At 34.6% G+C, this 20,889-nt stretch overlaps 3 protein-coding genes across 3 annotated transcripts; 2 read left to right on the top strand and 1 right to left on the bottom strand.

Annotated features, from left to right (window-relative positions):
- Positions 1-402: 402 nt before the first annotated feature.
- On the top strand, positions 403-1,974 carry LOC145596034 (F-box/LRR-repeat protein At1g06630-like). Its single transcript, XM_081652469.1, has one exon. The coding sequence runs from the start codon at positions 403-405 to the stop codon at positions 1,972-1,974; it is 1,572 nt and encodes a 523-aa protein (XP_081508595.1).
- Positions 1,975-3,503: 1,529 nt separating this feature from the next.
- On the top strand, positions 3,504-15,895 carry LOC145594784 (uncharacterized). The gene is made up of 18 exons (XM_081651118.1): positions 3,504-4,028; positions 4,969-5,223; positions 5,374-5,564; positions 5,686-5,857; positions 7,005-7,142; positions 7,234-7,384; positions 7,989-8,113; positions 8,549-8,725; positions 9,260-9,370; positions 9,462-9,581; positions 9,663-9,819; positions 10,869-11,032; positions 11,166-11,252; positions 12,247-12,575; positions 13,654-13,735; positions 13,868-14,007; positions 14,425-14,698; positions 15,247-15,895. Exons 1-18 carry the CDS (start codon positions 3,729-3,731, stop codon positions 15,577-15,579), a joined length of 3,306 nt encoding a protein of 1,101 aa, XP_081507244.1. The 5' UTR covers positions 3,504-3,728; the 3' UTR covers positions 15,580-15,895.
- Positions 15,896-16,092: 197 nt separating this feature from the next.
- Positions 16,093-20,727, bottom strand: LOC145594785 (NADP-dependent glyceraldehyde-3-phosphate dehydrogenase). Its single transcript, XM_081651119.1, has 9 exons — positions 20,419-20,727; positions 20,088-20,281; positions 19,279-19,407; positions 17,918-18,037; positions 17,692-17,828; positions 17,432-17,587; positions 16,857-17,235; positions 16,552-16,668; positions 16,093-16,400 (listed from the first exon to the last, which is right to left on the bottom strand). The coding sequence occupies exons 1-9, from the start codon at positions 20,561-20,563 to the stop codon at positions 16,287-16,289; spliced, it is 1,491 nt and encodes a 496-aa protein (XP_081507245.1). The 5' UTR covers positions 20,564-20,727; the 3' UTR covers positions 16,093-16,286.
- Between the last annotated feature and the right edge of the window lie 162 nt (positions 20,728-20,889).

Here is a 20,889-nt window from a genome sequence, read left to right on the forward strand (position 1 = left end):
TCCCTACTAATAAGACAACCTTATAATGTGAATTCGATTTCTTAAAAGACTGACGGTTACAGTATCTATGTAGGAGATCTCATGTGATTTTTTTTTTATTTTTTTTATTTATTTTTTCTGTTTCATACGAGGTGTCATTCACTTTTAACGGATTCATTGCCATTATTTACGAAAAAAGAAAAATCTGATGTGATTCTCCTCAATTAATAACCTTTAATTTTATATATGTATATATATATATATGATGATCCAAAGTTTTAAATTACAATGTTCATTCCATAAGCCAATCCATTTGTCTTGTTTTGCAAATAGCTAAATTAAATTTTCCTAGAAATTGCTCACTTTATCAAACTAGCAAACCCACCAAAACTCCTTCCATACAAAATCAAATTACAACCTTCCATGGATTCTACATACCAAAAATGTTCTAGACTTCAAGGCGATGAAGACAGATTGAGTTCACTTCCAACTGCAATTCTCATCGTTATTCTCTCACTCCTTCCTATCAAATTTGCTGTCATTACCGGTGTGTTATCAAAGAGATGGTGTCGCCTTTGGACCTTCATCACCGCTTTTCGCTTCGACGAATCAACTAGTAAGGCTTTTAATGCATCTTCTATCATTAATCATGTTTTACCTCAACTTTTATCCCCTGAAATCAAAACCTTTGTACTCCTTCTCGATGACCACCCGTACCAAGCCTCCGAGTTTGGTTATTCTCACTCCTTATATAATCGCTACACAAGTCAAGAGAATTACCTTATAACTTTAGGAACAGATATCACCTCGTGGCTTCAATTTTTCTGCACTCGAAAAGTGCAGACTATTGAGGTTCAATTTATCGGAGATATTACTAGTGATGGTAAAATTTCAACCACATTACCACCTTGTCTCTTCCAATGCAAGTCATTGGTATCTCTCATTTTGGGCATACAACTTGATATAATTACTTTGCCAGATGAAATTAGTGTTCCTAATCTAAAGATTATTAACATGAGTCATCTTAACGATAATCACGAAAACTTGTTGGCCAATCTGTTTAATTCTTGCCCTCGTCTTGAAGATTTAAGATTGTCTGGGAATTTTGATGAAGATTTTGATAATATGGATGGGGGTAGAGACATTCATGTGGTTGTTTCGTCATCAAATTTAAAGTCATTGTGTATTCATACACGCAATGAGAGGGGAAAAGTTGGGACCATTCACGTAGATATTGATGCCCCTAATTTGAAGGTGTTTGAAGCTTCAGATGTAAGTCACTCGGAGTTTAGGTTTGTCCGTGAACCAAGAGAGTTACAAAGTGCAAGCTTGACTTATTCCCAAGGTCGAATGAGTAGAGGCACAGAGCTATTTTGGGCATTTCGTGGTGTTAAGGCTCTTATGTTGTGTTTTACTATCATAATCGCTTTAAATGGCTTGAATGGTGATATTCAATTGCCAATATTTCATAATTTAAGGCATCTTGAATTTACGAAAACATCTCATACTTGTTGGAAAACGTTGCTGCGTTTTCTTAATCATGCTCCCAATGTTGAGAAACTAACTATAAGGATGAGCTCAATTGATGAGATATTGGAAGTAATGTGTTCATTGAGTTTAATATCTACAACTCCGAGATCAATTCCTTTAAGTATCCCACCTCCGTGCTCGTTGCAACGTGTCAAAGAGATAACTATCTGCCTTAAGGGGCTAGAATATGACCTTGAGGCAATGCTTTTGTTAATGTATTTATTGAATAATGCAAGTGCCTTAGAACTGTTGGTTGTTGAGGTTTCTGCTAGTGATGCTGATTGTCAGGATGTTGGATACGGAGACAAGTTATATAATATATACGAAACATTGAGGAAGCTTCTACAGACTTCTTTGTCACGTCGTATTCAAGGTGTTTTGCAACGTGTTGTAAAGAAGGAATTGCCTTATATGGATTTTTACGACAGTGAATTAGAAGATAGCTCCAGTGAATTAGAGGAATAAATGTGTGCCTTTGTTATGATGTAAGTGAGCTACATAGTAGAGGAATAAATGTGTGTCTAAGCTATATGTTTTTTATTTCAATGTTGATGTTAAATTAGTTTTTTTTTTTTTTTTTTTTTTTTTTTTTTTTTTTTTTTTTTTTTTTTTTTTGGGAAGCTAAGGCAGGGGAACCTTCATTAACTTTGATGTTAAATTAGTGTGTTTTAAGTGTGTGAGTGTTCTTGTGTTAGTTGTTGAAATAGCAATGAGGTTGTTCATTGTCTATTTAAGGTTGAAGATTAAAACTTAAATTAAAATTTTCCATTGAAATTGAAAATGAATGGCCTTCATTGTGATCTAAGTTATTGGTTAATTCTCAAGTTATATCGCTCCACATAATATTTCTCGACATTTATTTTAATCATTTTTTTAGGTTGAAAAAAACACATATCAATCCTTCTGTCCCATAATACCATTTCTTTTATTTTTAATTTATTTAAAAAGTACGAAATAAAATCAATTGACCAAATTGGTACAAAAATAAATAAATAAATAAATGAGATATAGTGACAAGAGAAAATAAAAATATACAACCCCTCTAACAATTTGTTAAAAGAAAATTAACCAATGCTACAACTTGGTAAAAAAGTAATCTCAAACGACATTTGGTAATTCCTCAAAAAAAAAAAAAAAAAAACCATAGTATCAAATTAAAAGAAACAAAAAAGATAGAAAACTTCATATATTATTGGGTGATTTCCATATAAATTGCTCAAAAATAATTAAATTACATAATATGCTACATTTTCTCAATATTTCAGGCATACTGTCCACATCCGCACAAATTATTTTCCTACCGGTCCACACTAAAATCGCTTATTTCATTCTTTTTGAGATGCTAATTTAAGCGGTTTTACTCAATTAGTGATTTCTTAAGAGTAAGAATACTAAATTAATTGTTGGTGTATGTGTATTTATAAAACCACTAATTGGGAATTAGGGCCTGTTCACATTTACTAAACTGAGCTGAACTGAACTGAACTGAACTGATTGGAGCTGAACTGAACTGATTGGAACTGAACTAAACTGATTAGAGCTGAACTAAACTAAACTAAACTGAAATTAAGTAAATGTGAACAGGCCCTTAGTAGTTTTGTATCCTTATTTATTTTTTTTAATGGGATTATATCCTTTTATAATTTAAAAAGATCTAATTTAGTTTTTTTTTTTTTTTTTTTTTTTTTTTGGTGAAAGGTCAAATTTTGATTATCGTGGATAATTCATGGGGAAGTTTTGTAAAAATGTACTCCACATCATACAATATACATGAGAAAATTAGCTATTTTCGAGCATTTTATATAAAAATCACTATGTATTACGGAGTACTTATTTACTTATAATTCGCATTTCGTAAATTCAAAGAGTGGGTAGTTAATAATCGCATAGAAATTAATAAGTACTCGTAGTAAAAGGAATCAACCCAAATTCAACTAACTTCAATTTCCCATTTTCTTTCACATTCTCTTCATCATTCAGTTCGCCTTCGTCACCTCATTTTAAACATTTCAAACTCCATCAAAATTCAGCTGCAGTAGCCATACCATCCAACTCTCTTTCTCTCTCCCATTTGATCTGCAAAACTCCTTCATCAAATCCAACTCAATCGATCATCACAATTCTACTACAAAAATCGATCAATTTGAAGTCAATCGGATCTCTCATCTTCAGCTGCAAAATGCGTTGAAATTCCAACCGATTTGATCAAGAACAACAGAATGCTGGCAATGGAAACTGCAAAATCGAAGCTTAAAATTGTTGGATTGATCGCAATCACATTGATAATCAGTGTAATTGGATTATTCGGCTTGTTAAAGCCAATTCACAATGGTTGTGCTATGACTTACATGTATCCGATGTATATTCCGATTTCGGCGCCGAAGAATTTGTCGTCGAATAAGTATGGATTGTATTTGTATCATGAAGGATGGAAGAAGATTGATTTTGATCAGCATCTTAAGCAGCTTAATGGTGTTCCTGTGTTGTTTGTGCCTGGCAATGGCGGTAGTTATAAGCAGGTATTCCATTTTTAAGTTTGGATTTCTTCGTTTTTGTAGTTGCTTTAGATAGTAATAAATTCGTTTAGCTTGTATTACTGGATTATGATGTTATTTACAGTATTTTTGGTAAAATTTTGTTGCTATTATTAGTTATGATTCGGTTTTATTTTATCGGAAATTATTTTAGGCATTCTCCAAAAGAAAAAAACAAAATCAAGAAAATTAGGGATTAGGATTCGAAATTGGTAAAAGATTGCTGAATAAACCTAATGTTAACTCGGATTTGAATCTTGAATCAGAGTCTGGTTTATTTGGATTTGACATTCGGCGTTTGCGGTGAAGTTAGCATATAATTTTGATTAGCTGGAATATTTAAGTTTGCTTGTAGGAGCAATGAGGTTAGATGTATTATAAATTTGATGCATAGTGAACAGAATGAGGTTAGAGTGGAGTAATCTGACTCCGAACGAGCTAATACGAGGAGTATATGTGTCCATGGGAAGTATGCGTCTCAAAAAATTTGCATCAAGAATAGACCATAAGTCCATAAGTGTTGTCACAATTGGTTAGATTTTTCGGAGGAAATCATAACTTGTGCATTGACAGATGATGTGAAACTAGTATCTATGATCTTATACTTAAAAATCTGAAAGCTATAGAGCTAGGAAGAGAGATAGGTATGATCCTATGATTTGGGACAGACAAATTTATACAGAGGTGGAAATATATGTGATTCGAGGTTATGAACTCTCAAAGTAATAATGCTTTAAGGTTTCATGCCAACTATGTACTTGCAGAGTTGCAGCAACTATGAAACTGTTTTTAGTACTCAGTGTGCTGTTCCTGCAGTCCTGCTTCTGTTTTGAATGGAGTGTTTGCAAAAGCAGAGAATAGTAGACTTTGGCGTGATTCCTTTGTCAGAGTTTCTATTTATCTTTTGTTGCTTTGCTCCTCGTAGGTGCGCTCAATCGCAAAAGAGTCTCATTGGGCATACACCTCAGGGCCACCTGAACGTAGTTATTATCAAGAGGCTTCTTTGGGTCCAGAGGAAGAGGATGAAGGGCTGGACATTGGTGCAGCTAAATTTTCTCTACCCAATCAATATGCTTCTAAGCTGGACTGGTTTGCTGTGGATTTGGAAGGTGAACATTCCGCTATGGATGGTCAGATCCTTGAAGAACATACAGAATACGTTGTATATGCAATTCATCGGGTATGGAGTCATCAGCTTGTTTATGATTATGTACATGTTTTTGATTCCCTGTAATTGACGATCTTGTTTTTTTCCCTTATATTTTTTTGCATTTCTTAGTTTCTGTCTTTTCTTTTACCAGAATCTTCTGTTTGCTTGATGTGCTACCAGATATTGGATCAATATAAAGAGTCTTCTGATGCTAGAACTAAGGAAGGTGCTGCTGTTTCTGAAAAATTGCCTAAAAATGTTATATTAGTTGGTCATTCCATGGGTGGTTTTGTTGCTAGAGCTGCCACTGTTCACCCAAATTTACGGAAATCAGCTGTTGAAACAATTGTTACACTTTCAAGTCCGCACCAGTGAGTACCTATATCATTTCGTTATTTTCTTTTATGGAGTGGACTGGGGAGTTAGTGGGTTGCTTTCACTGAATGGTATAGCATTTGAAAAAGTTAATCAAATGAGCTTTACTTGATGCAGGTCACCTCCTGTGGCATTGCAGCCATCTCTGGGCTATTACTACACGTCCATAAATCAGAAATGGCGAGAAGGATATCATATGCAAGGTTCTCATGCTCGCAGTTATGCATCACGTCCTACACTCTCTCATGTTGTTGTGATCTCAATTTCTGGAGGAATCAATGATTATCAGGTTCCTTTATGTCTTACTTCACATCTTAAATTTGGCTATTGGTATTGACATATCTCAATTGTTCTCTTGGTTTTATTTTCACTGTCGTCTGTAGTAAGCTCTTTTCCAACTTGCCTCGTGACGGTGTCAGTCAGATGGTTTTTGTATTACCTACCATGATATATTTTCCTGATTTAATATTTGTTTTTAGATAAAGAGTGACACGACTGCAATGTTTTCTCACCTTTTGGTAAACACCACCCCCCTTCTCTTAGAAGAGGACAAATACAATAGATGAAGTATGTTATATTATTTGTTTCATTAGTTTATCAACTTGACTTTTTTATAATCAAGTAATAGTGATAAAGTACCAATACTGAGAGCTTTCAGATGCACTATAATATATGCATAGACTGATAACTAATCCTCTAGGAATCTGGGATATACAATTTGAATATTTGATGTATTATTTAAATGGTAAGGAGGTTTACACTGTGAGAGGGAATAATTTCCTTTTTACTGTGCATCTTGGAAATGATCGAAGTAGTATTGAAAGTCACTAGACAAAGATTTTGGTAGTGGTAGCATATTTTATTGGCGGATCGTTTTGATAAAAATAAAATAACCAACTTATCAAACATTTGATGAGCTAACTAGTAGAATTAATATATTTTGGAACTGTACTGTACAGCATTTCTAGTCTTTTGAATATTGATCAAGTCTAGATTTTTTGCGATCGTGTCACTGATTCCTTTTGGCCACATGTGCATTCTACTATTAGGATGGCGACGGTGAAGCCTAAAATTTTCTAATTTTATGTCACCAGCTAGATCTCTTGTATGAAATTAGATTCCTAGTTTAATGAATCAACTTTTAAAAGCACTAAGATAATCTTGTACTTCATATTGGGAAACAGGATTGACAGTCATCTATATAATTAGCTCTATGTTTACCAGAAAAAAAAAAGAAAAAAAAAAAAACGGGTGAGACTTTGATTTTTGACTGAAAAGTTGCTGATTATAGCTTGTTGGTTAGATGCTCATTTCTTAGGATCCTGAGTATGTATTCATCCTTTTTGTTTGCAGCGCCTCTGGTTACTGAGTGCTTTAACTATATGCATATGCTGTCTAGGTGATGTGCGTTCTAACTCCTTTCACCCTGTCTAAAGGTGCGGTCGAATTTAGAAACTCTTGATGGCATTGTTCCTCCCACCCATGGCTTTATGATCAGCAGTACAGAAATGAAGAATGTGTGGTTGTCAATGGAACACCAGGCAATTTTATGGTGCAATCAACTTGTTGTCCAAGTAAGGATTTGAAGTCTCCCACCAGCAGAGTTTATACTTTATAGCACAAATCTTTTGTTCAGAGTTGTGATTTTTCTTACTTTCAATACAGGTGTCACATACACTTCTTAGTTTGGTGGATTCAGAAACAGGAAATCCATTCACTGATAGACAAAAAAGATTGGCGGTTTTTACAAAGATGCTTTATGGTGGCCTTCGACAAAGAGTTTTGGCCATTGGTGGTGATGAAAGGAATTATCTTGGTATTTTCATCACACTCCTAACTGCAAATGCTGATTTGTGAATTAAATTTTTTTTTTTTTTCTGCAATTATACGAGTCACCTTGTTTTATGGTACAGTACTACAAAGGCAGTTGCATATCTGGTAAATTTTTTGACGATGGGCTTGTGTCGACCTATGATGCCATGACTCTATTTAAAGATGTATGACAAATAATGATTGAACAGGAATGCTGTTTCTTTATACTCAAAAGGCTAATGTTTTTCTAGATTTAGGACTGTAATTAGAGAAAACTATTTGTGCTTTTTTTTTTCTTTTTTTTTTTCTGTTGTCTGTCGTTAGAGAAAACTATTTGTGCTTTTTTTTTTCGGTTCATGTTAGCCGACCCCACTTATGGGATTAAGGCTTTGATTGATTGATTGATTGATTGATTGTAGCTAGAGAAAACTATTTGTGCTTTTTTTCCCCCCCTCAATAACGTTAGGCTAGTATAGTAGAATTTTAACATTTTACCATGTCATCTATGTAAAGGCAAGGTCAATGATAGTTTGGAAAATATATGAGCTTTCAGTCTCATATAGTTGAACTAAAGGTGATTATCTCTCTGATCAAAATTCATATTGCAGGTTCTTGTCCTAAAAATGTCTTATGGGATATGGACAATCTTGAGAAGGATCTTTATATTCAGACGCCCACAGTCACTGTTTTAGCAATGGATGGAAAGAGACGTTGGTTGGATATTCAGAAGCTGGTTAGTCTGGGTTTTTTATGGAGCAACTTCTTTTGTCTGAATATCAAAACTTCAAAGTTACCTTTCACTGTGTTAGAACTAATTTTGTCTAAACTTAATTTGAGGAATAAGAGAAGATGGGTTGAAACAAACAAACCCTAACTCTATTTTCATAGTGCCATCTATGTGGTGATTATTTGTCTGAAAACATGGAAAGGAATCAAAGAATTGCTATCAAAATTTTTTTTTCATCTTTTTAGGGTGTCTAAAAATCTGTTCATGGAATCATGGCTATAAATTGAATCTTAGGAGTTTAAAATTATGGTACAATGATTTGAAAGTCCATAGCTGCAAACAATTGCAATGGTTTGAGTTATGCCACTTGGCTGCTTGCATTCATTCTTTGGTATTCTTGAATGCTCTATATCAGTTGTAATAGTTTATTCATGTCTGTAGGGCTCAAATGGGAAAAGCCATTTTGTATTGGTTACAAATCTTTCCCCATGTTATGGGATCAGAGTTCATCTCTGGCCAGAAAAGGGAAACTCTTCATCTGACTTGCCTCTTGGCAAAAGAATAGTGGAGGTAACATCAACAACGGCACAAATTCCATCAGGACCAGCACCAAGGCAGGTACTAATCTGATACTTCCGGTGTTATCCTCAAAGTTATCTGGTTGAATATATTGCAAGGCCTTAACTCTTTCCATTTTTGTCAGTTTTAAAAAGTTCTTGACAATTTTACTAATGCCTTTTTTGACAACTCCCTATTACCATGTTACCTCTCTTACTCCACAATATTTTCACCTTTTCTCATTCAACTTAATCCACCTTTTTCTTACACCCACATACCTTTTTACTATGTCAACACCTTATCTTTGATTGCTTTAATTTGTGTGCATACATTAACATAATAAAAGAACATTCAGAATTGGAGGTAGTATAATTTTTATGGTCAACGGTTGACTTCAATCATTAAATTGTTTTATGCTGAGATTTCTTACTTTCAGTAATCATTGTGATTTTTATTGAAGTATGTGGAGGCAAATCATCCTTCTATTATTCAAATAAGCTTGTATATAAAAGATATAGTTCCCTTGTCGATAAATCTTCATTGTAATTTAAACATACTGACATCTCTGGATTTTTTTATGGCCATTACTATCAGATTGAACCAGGGAGTCAGACAGAACAGCCTCCTCCATCTGCTGTATTTTGGTTAAGGCCTGAAGCTATGCAGGGATTTAGATTCATAACAATTTCAGTTGCTCCTCGGCCGGTATTGTCTTAGACCTCACTAGACTAATTTTATTCTGTATTACCCTATCATGTCAACTTTACAACTGATCTGCTCAAACTTCTGTATGTAGACGGTATCTGGGAGACCTCCACCGGCAGCTTCAATGGCTGTTGGACAATTCTTCAACCCAGGGGAGGGAGTTAAGGAATTTTCTCGGTTCTCATTACTTCTGTCTGCCATTTTGCGTAATGTAAGCTTTCTCTAATTTTGCATTTGTCAAAAATCTACATTCATTATTAATTTTTAATATGCTAAATTACTGACTCTGCAGGAGATATTGTTCAAGGAGGATCATCCTATAGCTCTTAATCTTTCTTTTACCATCAGTTTAGGCCTGTTACCTGTCACGATTTCTCTAAAAACAAGTGGTTGTGGAATAAAAAATTCTGGATTTTCAGCTCAAGAGGATGATGATGTTGAAAACAGCCGTAAGTGCTCAGTTTCTATTTGTTTGTGTGTAGTAGAATTTCATATGATATTTTTAGATTTTAATTAGCTAATCTTATTCTGGAATCTTGATACATTACAGATTCCTTTTGTTTCCTGGTACCCACTATTGGAGATTTGCTAAAAATGTTTAAGCATAGCCTCTGGTTTTTCTTTCCTAAACCTTAGTTTGGATTCCATGATGATAAGATGCTATAGATAGTAACTTAGAGGGTTCCTACTTCTTGGCTTCTTGGCTTGAATTTCATATACTCCAGTAAGACAACTTGATGAATGATGATCACTGTATTCTCTTTCTAAAGCTGAAAAGATGCATTGTTATTGGGATGAAATAAGTTGACTTTTACAATTATGCTGAAGTTTCTCTTGTTCTTTGCTGAATCTGCTTTCACTATCCATGTAAAAAAGACACGTTTTTCCTGCTATGAAATGCTAAGCATTCTAAGAATTGATGTGCCTTTCCTGCAGATCTAAATATCTAAAAGTGTTTTGCTTAATTATCTTTTTTATTATTTCATTTTAATTAGCTGGAATTTAACTGTTGTAAGATTCAGCTTCTTTAAGACATAACAGAATGGACGCTCAGTTCTTTTAGGGTTGCAATTAATTATAAAAAATCGTGTATATCTTGGGCTTGTATAGTGCTGAGTACTCCTAGTTCCTCTTTTTATACCCAAGTGCCTTTAATTGACAATTACTCAGACATCAAGGTTGTAAACTTTCCAGTATTATACTACCTGTCTAGTTATCACATTGTAAGTATAAATTACATTATAATAGAAATAATTATTTGCGGATGGAAGGAGAATATATTTTAAAGGTGATATAGTGATAGTTGTAGCTGGCAGTGCAAGAGCCATGTAACAGTAAACAAAAAAAAAAAATCAACATATTTCTTCCGTGAAGTTAATTATTTCAGTATCTTTTTATCTGGCCTTTTGACATTGTGTTTCACTCTCTTTCACATGACTATTTAATTGCTTTGCATCAATTTGTTTTAATTTATTATTGCTTATTGCTATGTCATTAGGGCTTTGCAAGATGCGATGCTTTCCAGCTGTGGCCTTTGCTTGGGATAGGACATCTGGTCTTCATGTATACCCAAATCTGAATTCTGAAACAGTCATCGTAGACTCTGCACCAGCACTCTGGAATTCAGCCCAGGGATCAGACAAAACTACTGTCCTGTTACTGGTACATCATTCTTTTCTTAACTAGTTATTGACTTATCATCAGTATATTCATTGTATCTACTCTTAGTATTTATTCAGTATGGAGTACATGACTACTCATTTAATCCATTAACTTCCATTGATTCTGTCTACAGGTCGATCCTCACTGTGCTTACAAAGCTAGCTTTTCTGTTTCTATCACTGCTGCTGCAAGCAGATTTCTGCTTCTATACTGCTCTAAGGTGATGAGTTGTGCTCTATGATCTAAGTATCAATATTGTTTGCCTCAAGTTTTGCTATGTGTCACTCACCAAAAGAGCATGTTCATTTAACTCTAGATCTGATTTTGTAAAGAATCTTAATAAATGTTCTATTGTTAGAAATTTGGTAATTGTATCAAAGTCTGGTGTGGCAGCAAGGATTTGCAGATAAAATTTGTGTTTACAACTGGAAAGTTACTCATACCTTGGTTCCATGGTGAACATTATCAGAAAATTGCAATGTGTTGATTGGTTTGAAAATCTATCTTATCTAAAGATCAACAATCCAACTCCCCCAACTTCTCTTATTGGTCACAGACTATCTATGTTTTATATGTTACAAGAACAGGCAACTTTTGATTTATCTATTCTATCACTAATTCACAAAATCATTAGAGGGTAATTTATAGCAAAGGTTTCTTAAGTTATTCTTCTACTATTGTAGTAGGTTTTTTTTTTTTTTTTTTTTTTTTTTTTTTCTTTTTCTTTTCCTTCTCACCAGAATTTTGATATTTGAACGCAGATATCAAATGTGGAGTTAGTACTTTTATTTTTTTGACTAGGTCAAATCACCGATATGTAATATATGGTGCCTTTTGTAATTGAACGTGGTTTCCTTATCAGCTGTTTGGTTCCATAATCTAGAGAAATATTTTAACATATGCTGTATCACCTTTTATCAGTTGACATCATTCACTGTCTTCTGTGGCCTGCTATGAGATCCCCCGATTTCTTTGATACAATCTAAATGACTAATGCCTGATTATAGTGCAACTTCAGTTTTTAAAAAATTAATTGTCAAACTTGTACTTATAGGCAGATTTGCCTATGTGGGCTACGTTTTAAGATTTGCTAAGCTTTGCTTTTGAATAATGTATCAAAGCTGCATGTTTAATTCAAAGCATAACAAAGATGCCTAGTCAGTATTGGATTTCTTGATTTCCCAAATTCATATGATATGTGGTTGCTGTTGCAGGTAGTTGGTCTTGCTATTGCCGTAGTCTTTTTTGCTCTCATGAGGCAAGCACATGCCTGGGAGCGTGATTTGCCTATACCATCAATGCTAACTGCTGTTGGGTGTAATATGAAGCTGTTTACCCCATTTCTATTAGTGACTGTAGTGCCTCTGTTGACCCCTCTGGTGCTCTCTGTCCTTCAGTTTCATCCCATTCCATCAGTCTCAAGCTTCCTTGTTGTATCACTTGCCTGTTACATGTTTGCGAATGGCCTCATCATTATTGTTGTTTTAGTCTCACAGTTGGTTTTCCATGTCAGTGCCGTTGCTCATGTTTTCTTCAGGAAAAGGTCAGTTGACTCAATTTTCCTCCTTCATACACTTAATGTTTTTTTTGGATAAATAACAACTTGTTTATATGCCACAACTGTATTCTTCTTTTGCCTTGCTTTGGATAGTCCCTCCTTCCCAATTATAAAATGTTTTGCTCGCTTGCTACTTTTTGTGCCTGACTAGTACTTGCCATGTCTCCGAACATGCAATGGCAGTTGTGCAGGCTGTGCTTGATTGGAACTGATGCCATTTTTGCTTGAATGCCTCTTTACAATTTCTGTGCACTTGTTCTGTGCAAGTTCATGCATGAGGATTGAGAATTTTTAGAATTTACAATTCGTATCCGCAGAGTAAAATATTTCCTGATTTGTGAAAGGTTTCTGATACATAGTTATCCTCTAAATGAAAGTAAAAGTTTGTCAGAGACTGTGATTTACTGAACCATAGGGCTTGACAAACAATACTTCCTCTGTTTTTGTTTCTACCTGCAACACTTTTCAAATCACGCTTGCCAATGCATTATTTTAATCACTAACATCTAACAATATCTTACATGACTATAAGTTTCCTGTAGTCAAATTGGAGTATAATGAAGAGTGTATAAGTCAAAGTGTTGCAAGTAAAAAATAAAATAAAATAAAATAGAAGTATAGTGTTATAATATTCTTTTCAAGCTTTGCAGTCTTCCATAATTTTGTATACGTACTTGAGTTAGACAAATACTGAATGCTCAAATGCAGAAAATTGAAGCTCAGCATAGCAAAAAGAAATTGAAACCTTAAAGCAGTCCTGAACTCCTGATTGTATGTGAAGACAGTAGAAAATAAAAAAATTATGGGCTCTGTACAAACTTATACATTACTGAAATATAATTGAGTGGTAGTTATGTATTTCCTTAATAAAATTAAAAAGGCTGAAGAGAGCTGTCAATAATCTTTATCTTGCGTTTCCTTCTGTAACTGACTGTCATCCTACCTCTTTATACTACTGATGTAACGTTAATTTATCTTCGATCTGTATACTACTACTATCATTATTAGTACTAAAGTATCACTATTTTGTCATATTATAGTCTTCTTGCACATTATATGACAGGTGGCAAGTATGGGAAGGGAACTTTTGTTTGGTCTGTCTCCAAAAGTTTTTCAACCCTGTTTCCAGGATCTTTTCATTTAAGGTAGTGACTTTGACACATACCAGTTGCTCTTCTGATATAATCTTAAATACAACCTAAAAATCTTCTTGCCTTTTGTTTTCTTACTCATCTACTAATAGAAAATGTTTGTCTGGCCTAATTTGCTGTGGACAGGTGGTGAGAGTTATTAGATCTAATCCAGTACTCATGATGGCTTTGGTAGCAACCATTTTGGTGTGCTTTGTTCATCCAGCTTTGGGCTTATCATTACTGCTGATATCACATTGTTTATGCTGCCATAGTGCATTGTGCAGGTAATCCTTGCAAGTTGAATATCAAGTCATTTTTTGGGAAAGATCACCCTGTTTTTAAATGCCAGTGTTTAACTAAATTTATTAGGGTCAGGACATCTTGAAACAAAATTTAGTCATAGAATTAAATTAAAACAACTTTTATTGTTAATTCAATGGTCTATATGCTGGGAGATACCAAGTCAGTGAGCTTAATATTATTTGAAATGTAGACCTTTATATTATTTCTCAGTGAAGATTTTTTTTTTTAAAACAAAATGATAAAATTGGTTACTTGGCTGGCCTACTTTGAACGAATTGTTATCCTTTCCTTCCTGGCATTGTGGCATGCTTCTTCTGGCTCATTCCCGCCCTCCTCTTTGGGGAATGTCATGTAGATACTAAAAAGTGATTTGTTTTTCATTTTTTTTTTTGTGACAGCTATTTGACAGCATCCTATCGCAGAGGAACACAAAAAAAGGAATCATATAACTCTAAAGATAAAGACTATGATCGGTCGGAACAGTATGCTTCTCAGCAAAACCGTCGCTCAAAACGTGGTTTGCCTTTAGAAGAGAATCATAACATTCCTGGTGGACCCCTTTACAGTTATGATAGCATACAGTTAGAAATCTTCCACCACAGACATGGGATGCTAATTTTGCATTTTCTTGCAATGCTAATGTTTGCTCCTTCTCTAGTGGCCTGGTTACAGGTATGAATGCCAATGTCTTGTACTCTTGTTCTTTGACTTTTTTTTGGTAAATGTCGTTGCTTATTATTTTTTCACCACATAAAATACCCAATTGGATTATGTTCTAGCACTGTGTATGACTGGATATGAACCCTATCAATCTTGAGTCATAACTTTCTTTGAACATAAGGAATAGGTTTAGGGTATATGCCTTTACCTACCAGATTTCTGGATTATTGCTGTGTTCTCCGTTAACTTTTTTGAAGATGGTTTTCGATAAGTTCAATTGAGATTAAAAAACTTAAGCAAAAATACCCTCACTAGTTAGGGATATTCTAAGGAAATTTTAGACTTCAGATAAGTTTAAGACTTCCTAAAAGTTAGGAAAGTTGCAACCTTCACTTCTCAGTCCCACTCATGTCTAAGTCTACTTTATCATTTTTACTCCCAATGATGTCATTCATGCTTCAATTTTAGTACACTTCACTCAAACTAAGCTTAAATGTGAGTTCTCTTGTGAACCTTTACCTAGGCACGTCTTAATATTGGGGCATTGCTTTTGTTTGCAGAGATTAAGAATGGGTCAGAGCTTCCCTTGGTTTCTAGATTCAGTTCTTTGCATTGGCGTCATCCTTCATGGTGTTTGTGACTCAAATCCAGAACTTAATTTCTTCGTTTACCCCATCCCTGGTGTACGTGGGCTTGAAGTAAAATTGAGCTTTGCCTACCTGCTTGCTGGGTATTTTTCATTCTTGTCAGGCCTGGCATTGGCTCCTTATAGAGTGTTATATGCCATGGCAACTATTGGAGCACTTTCATTTGCGTTCAGAATGATCCGAAGGAGGAACAGAGAGAAGGGAGAGGCAATTTTTAGCAGTCGGAAGCACTCTCATCGCCAATAGTGTGTCTTTTACAGTAAATTTTTTGTAGGTAGGTCCTGTATGCTGTACCAATCATTTGTTGATTGCCTTCTGAAGGTATTGTAAACCCTAGCTTCTTGCCCTCAGTTTTGCAATTCCATAACCATGTTCACGATATATTTTTTTATTTTGGAGAAATGTAGATTGAGCTCTGATATAGGACAAATAGATTTAATGTGAACTCACTAGTCAGTATCCCTTTAGGGAGATTACAGAGTTATTTTTTCATGGCTTTTGTCATTGAGCTTTAGGCTTTACACGCAAATACAATTTCTTAAATGGATCTTTTCATCTTGTTTTCGGTATTTCCCATATATTTGCACTCCCGCTTTGACATTTTCTTGTAATTTTTTTTTTTTTTTAAAAAAAAAAATCATTACATAAATCTCAACAATACTTGTCTTAATGGTAAGCTGAACAGTTTGAACACCATCTCTGTGTTCGTCCTCCGTTTTGATTGGCAAAGTTCATAGTCGAAATTAAGAGGAGAAACTGTTAACGGGAAAATAATGACAGTTCTATCTTTCATACTGTAAGCAGCTAAGTGGTAGCTTCCAAGAACATAATATTACATCATTTTAATATTCAACCTTCAAAGATATACTCTTCTTAAAGGTAAAACATAACTTAGGGATAAGATCTATGGGAAATGATTTATTCATTACACAATGTTAACACAAATCGACGAATCAGCCCATTGTGTAGGATGGTGTAGGCAAATTGATTACAGTGCTCTTAATTTTCGTCATCATATTAATACTGTTGGTTATCCCCTGGGAACCAATTCCACTGTCCTTTATTCCCTGCATAACATAAGAATCATAAGCATCAGACGAAGAAAGACTACATATTATGAGTTTATGACTCATCTGTTAAGTTAATACTCCATATTGATATGCATGGTTACTACTTATTGCAAGCAAGCTGATCTTCAGTATGTCACCACAAGCTTACCTGGAAGGGGAAGTGATCTGGTCCACGAGCAGGCGCAGAATTGATCTGAACTGTTCCTGTCTCCATTGCATCACTAATTAGAATTGCCTTGTTTATGTCTTTTGTGAAAATACATCCCTGCATCAATCATAACATGATTTATGTCAATAGAGGAATAGAGAAGCACTTTTCATGTCACGTGCGAAAAATTATTCCAACGTTAAACTCACTGTGGTCTGTGGCTAGGAAGGAAAATTTCAGAACATTTCATGAGTTCATAATTACCCCGTAAAACTTAGTGGACAAACCAGAGAGATTAATCATACCTGGAGACCGAAATTGCTAGCATTACAATGGTGGATCCCTTCTTCGATAGAGTTTATCCTAATAACTGGCAAGACAGGGCCGAAAGGCTCCTCCCATGCAATCCTCATGTCAGGACGAACATTGTCCAATAGCAAGGGCCAAATGAGGTTGCCCTCCCTTTTATACTCTTGGCAGAAAGTTGCTCCCTTCTCCTTGGCATCCTTGACTAATCCTTCAATGAAATTTGCAGATGACTCTGTGACAACAGGAGTTATATCACAGTTTTCCTCAGGAGGACCAACTGTGAGTTTGGCTACTTTAGCTTTCACTTTTTCGACAAGAGTATCAGCCACAGAATCCATTACTAGCACAACTTTAACAGCTGTACATCTTTGCCCACTGAAATGAAGAAAGGAAAGGATTAAAGTTGTTACATGAATCTAAAACTAAACACGAAAAGGACAGGTCGAGTTTATGTCAAACAGCAAATATTATTAGAGTATATTCAAAGAAGCAGATTCGACATACACTTTCAACAGGAAGATGCTTGACTATGAAACTATAAGATAAACAAGCTTGGAAAAGAAGTTTATACCTGTAAGAGAAGCCTCCTTTAATAATGTTTGCAGCAACAAGATCCAAATCGGCATCTTCAAGTACAATGCAAGCATCTTTTCCACCAAGTTCCATCTGAAGAGGGATCATTCCTGCCTTCTTTGAAATTGCAATCCCAGTGTCTCCTCCAGTGAAGCTGAAGTCCAACAAACATAGATATAGAGTAAACATCCTTTCAAAAAACAGTATGTTTTTAAGCTAACTGATGTTTCAAAATCAACTAAGTGAATATGTCCTCACCTTATGCAGTCAACCCCTGGATGCAATGTTAGGAAATCTCCAATTTCAGATCCTTTTCCGGTGATACAACTTATAAGTCCTTTAGGAAAGCCGGCCAAGTGAAAGCAATGGATCATGTGGAGTGCAGAAACAGCACCCTACCATAAGAGAAACCCTCTCAATGTTAAACGTTGTTTTTTCAAATTGCAAAACAAACAGAAGCTGTAACTCTCTGTAAGTCTAATACCTGTGTTGGAGGCTTTAGCACGAGGGAATTTCCTGCAATAAGTGCAGGTGCAATTTTTGAGACAGCAAGGTTGACAGGATAGTTGAAGGGTGGAATTGCTAAAACAACCCCAAGTGGAATCTGCAAATGAACACATCTATATGAAATGAACAAGGATAATCGAACAATGGACAGACATAAAATCTATCACTTTCATGACTAAATAATCATGTAGTTATTATATGATGCTTACTGATCGATGTAAGTTATGTTGCAAGCAATCAAACAGTAATTACATATGATGCTTACTGATCGATATAAGTTATGTTGCGAGCAATAAAGCATTATCTGTGGTGATTGTTAAAAGTCTAGCAGCTTATACTTCTATAGGAAAATTGAGTATAAACATGTGTACAGACAAACAGTAATTACAGCGATGACTATCAAGTCAAATTACAAATAGCTTAGGTTTCTCTATTGTTTGTCACTAATTCATGGAGTAATTTGACAATAAAGCAGCAATACTTTTAAGTAAATCAGCTGTTTAACAGTTTAGGTGGTAATCTTTCATTAATCAAGTGCTGGTGTAAGGTGGGTCGCAAAGCGATATGCTTCACAAAATTTAACAGGTTGGTTCTACAATATCAACTGTCATTCTCAATTGTCATTCGAGTGGTTCAAACCATGGCCAAAAGATACAGATGCTAGCTAGCTATCCACATCTTAAAAAGGGGACCATTAGCCAGTGGCTAGTAAACTCTGTCACCTACCGTGAATGATCTATCCATTTCCATAAATTTAGGAAGCTAATGATGTGAACATACAGTACATGCATAACACTATTTTTTTTTTTTTTTTTTTTTTTTCTTGGACAACATATAACACATTACTAGTAGACAAACAACTTAAGGAAAAACATATCCAAAATGATAGTATTTTGTATGTGTTCCTAATGAGATAAACCCCACAATCTAGACTTTTAAATGATCAAGCTCAATTCATATTGAAAAAATACGAGTGTATGTTTCCGTTCAATCCGATTTAAAAGTCATAGTGTCCCAACACGTCATAGTTAACCATAAGGCACAATTTCACTAAGAACCCCTTTATGGTAGTTGCAACAGTTCTAAAACACCAATACTATCATAAGAATTATGACACATTAATTCTAGGCACGCTAAGATAATATACAATATGTGGCTATTATTTTCAGATGGAAGGAGTACATAAGAGCAAGAAATGAAGGTAGACGCAAAAGAATAAAGATATGCATAATTCTAAGTTTCTATCTAAATCTTTGAGCTTATGACATCCATAGTATAAGCAATACAAAGACAAGTATAAAAAATTCAACAAAACTATAGAAATAACTTATATATTACCTTGGATGTTAAACAATACTTGGTCCTCTCATTTCCAGGGAAACTGTCAGAAACCAGGAACTTTCCTTCACCAAGAATTCTCACCCCTTCTTCAGCACAATAAGACACCAAATCTCCAGACCTAACAGCCTATTGGCCAAGAAAATACCCGAAACCAAAAATTAACTACAAAAGTTCACATATACTAAATCAAACAAATATTGATCATGCTACGTAAAAGAGAATTTGTAAATTGCTAATGAAATGTATACTAACTCGGTATAGTCTAAGAAGATCTCACTTGATTTTACACCATTTTGTGCACAAATTTAGGGACTTTGAACACGGTAAAATCTTATATGAGACGGTCTCACAATAACTTATTGTAACATCAAGCTGCTTTTTTTTAAAAAATCTTGCCATCAGAAGATATAATTGTATGACATTTCTAAGGAAATATTTTAATAATGACACTTTTGTGCAAAAGTCTACCCAATATTCAATTAAGAATGATAGTTAAGTAATAGACAAATAATTTGAATCTTATTATTATATTAATCATATGTTATACTTGACACATTATCCACAGTGTACACATTTGAATATCACCAAACTATTCTTTCAGGGATTCATTCCCCTGTTTTTCTCAAAACCATGTTATGAAGTCCATGAATTAATCAAAGTTTAGCAAGTACAATTAACCAAAAAAAAAAAAAAAAAAAACTGTAAAATACCCCAATTACTATATGAATTAAGAAGTAACTAAACAAAGTTTAGCAAGTACAATTAACAGGAAAAAAAAAAAAGAAGAGGGGAAAAAATTTGATTACTTCAGTGACAGCATCCTTAGCAGGCTTAGCAATCTCTTTGACTAAACATTCAGCAATTGGAATTTTATGTTCTTTCAAAATGGCAGCTGCTTTATGCAACAACTCTGCTCTTTTCCAAAGTGGTGTCTTTGCCCATGATTTTTGTGCCACTTTAGATGCTTCCATCACCTTATTTACCTCTTCTTGTGTGCATGCTATATGTGTAACACATTATTAAATAAATAAATATCAGAGAATCATATAGTAATGCGCACCCAGTTTAATCAACTGGGTACGTAAATTCTTATATCAGACGGTCTAATTAATACTAGTTACACAAAATAAAGATTACCTTGGACTTTATATTGGGTCTTTCTAGTAGTAGGATTAATGATGGAAACTGATTTACCAGAAGATGAAATTTTCCATTCACCATCAGCATAATATTTATAAACTTCCCCTTCAATTATTTCAGCAAATACACCATTTCCTGCCATTGCAGATTGGTTGATAAAACTCAAACTCTTCTTCTTTTAATTTTGTCTAAGAAAAAAAAAATTTGGGGTGTTAAAAGGGGGAGCAAAGGATGAGGTGGGTGAAGAAGCAGCAGTTGTGTGCTTGTAAGTTGAAAGAGAATGGTGCCAAGACTTAATTTACAAGTGAGGAAGTTGAGCTTTAAAATTGATCACAATTTTGAGTTTTGTGGTAGGTGGTTCTAAACGTGCCAAGTGTTACCAAAATTTTGTATAACATCCACTATTTTGACTTGTCTTAACTCTTATGGGTTTGCAAATTTGGATTTGCTAGTGTAGTAGTGTGTATT

This window comes from Chenopodium album, chromosome 19, assembly GCF_948465745.1.
Source record: "Chenopodium album chromosome 19, dcCheAlbu1.1, whole genome shotgun sequence".
NCBI lineage: Eukaryota > Viridiplantae > Streptophyta > Magnoliopsida > Caryophyllales > Amaranthaceae > Chenopodium > Chenopodium album.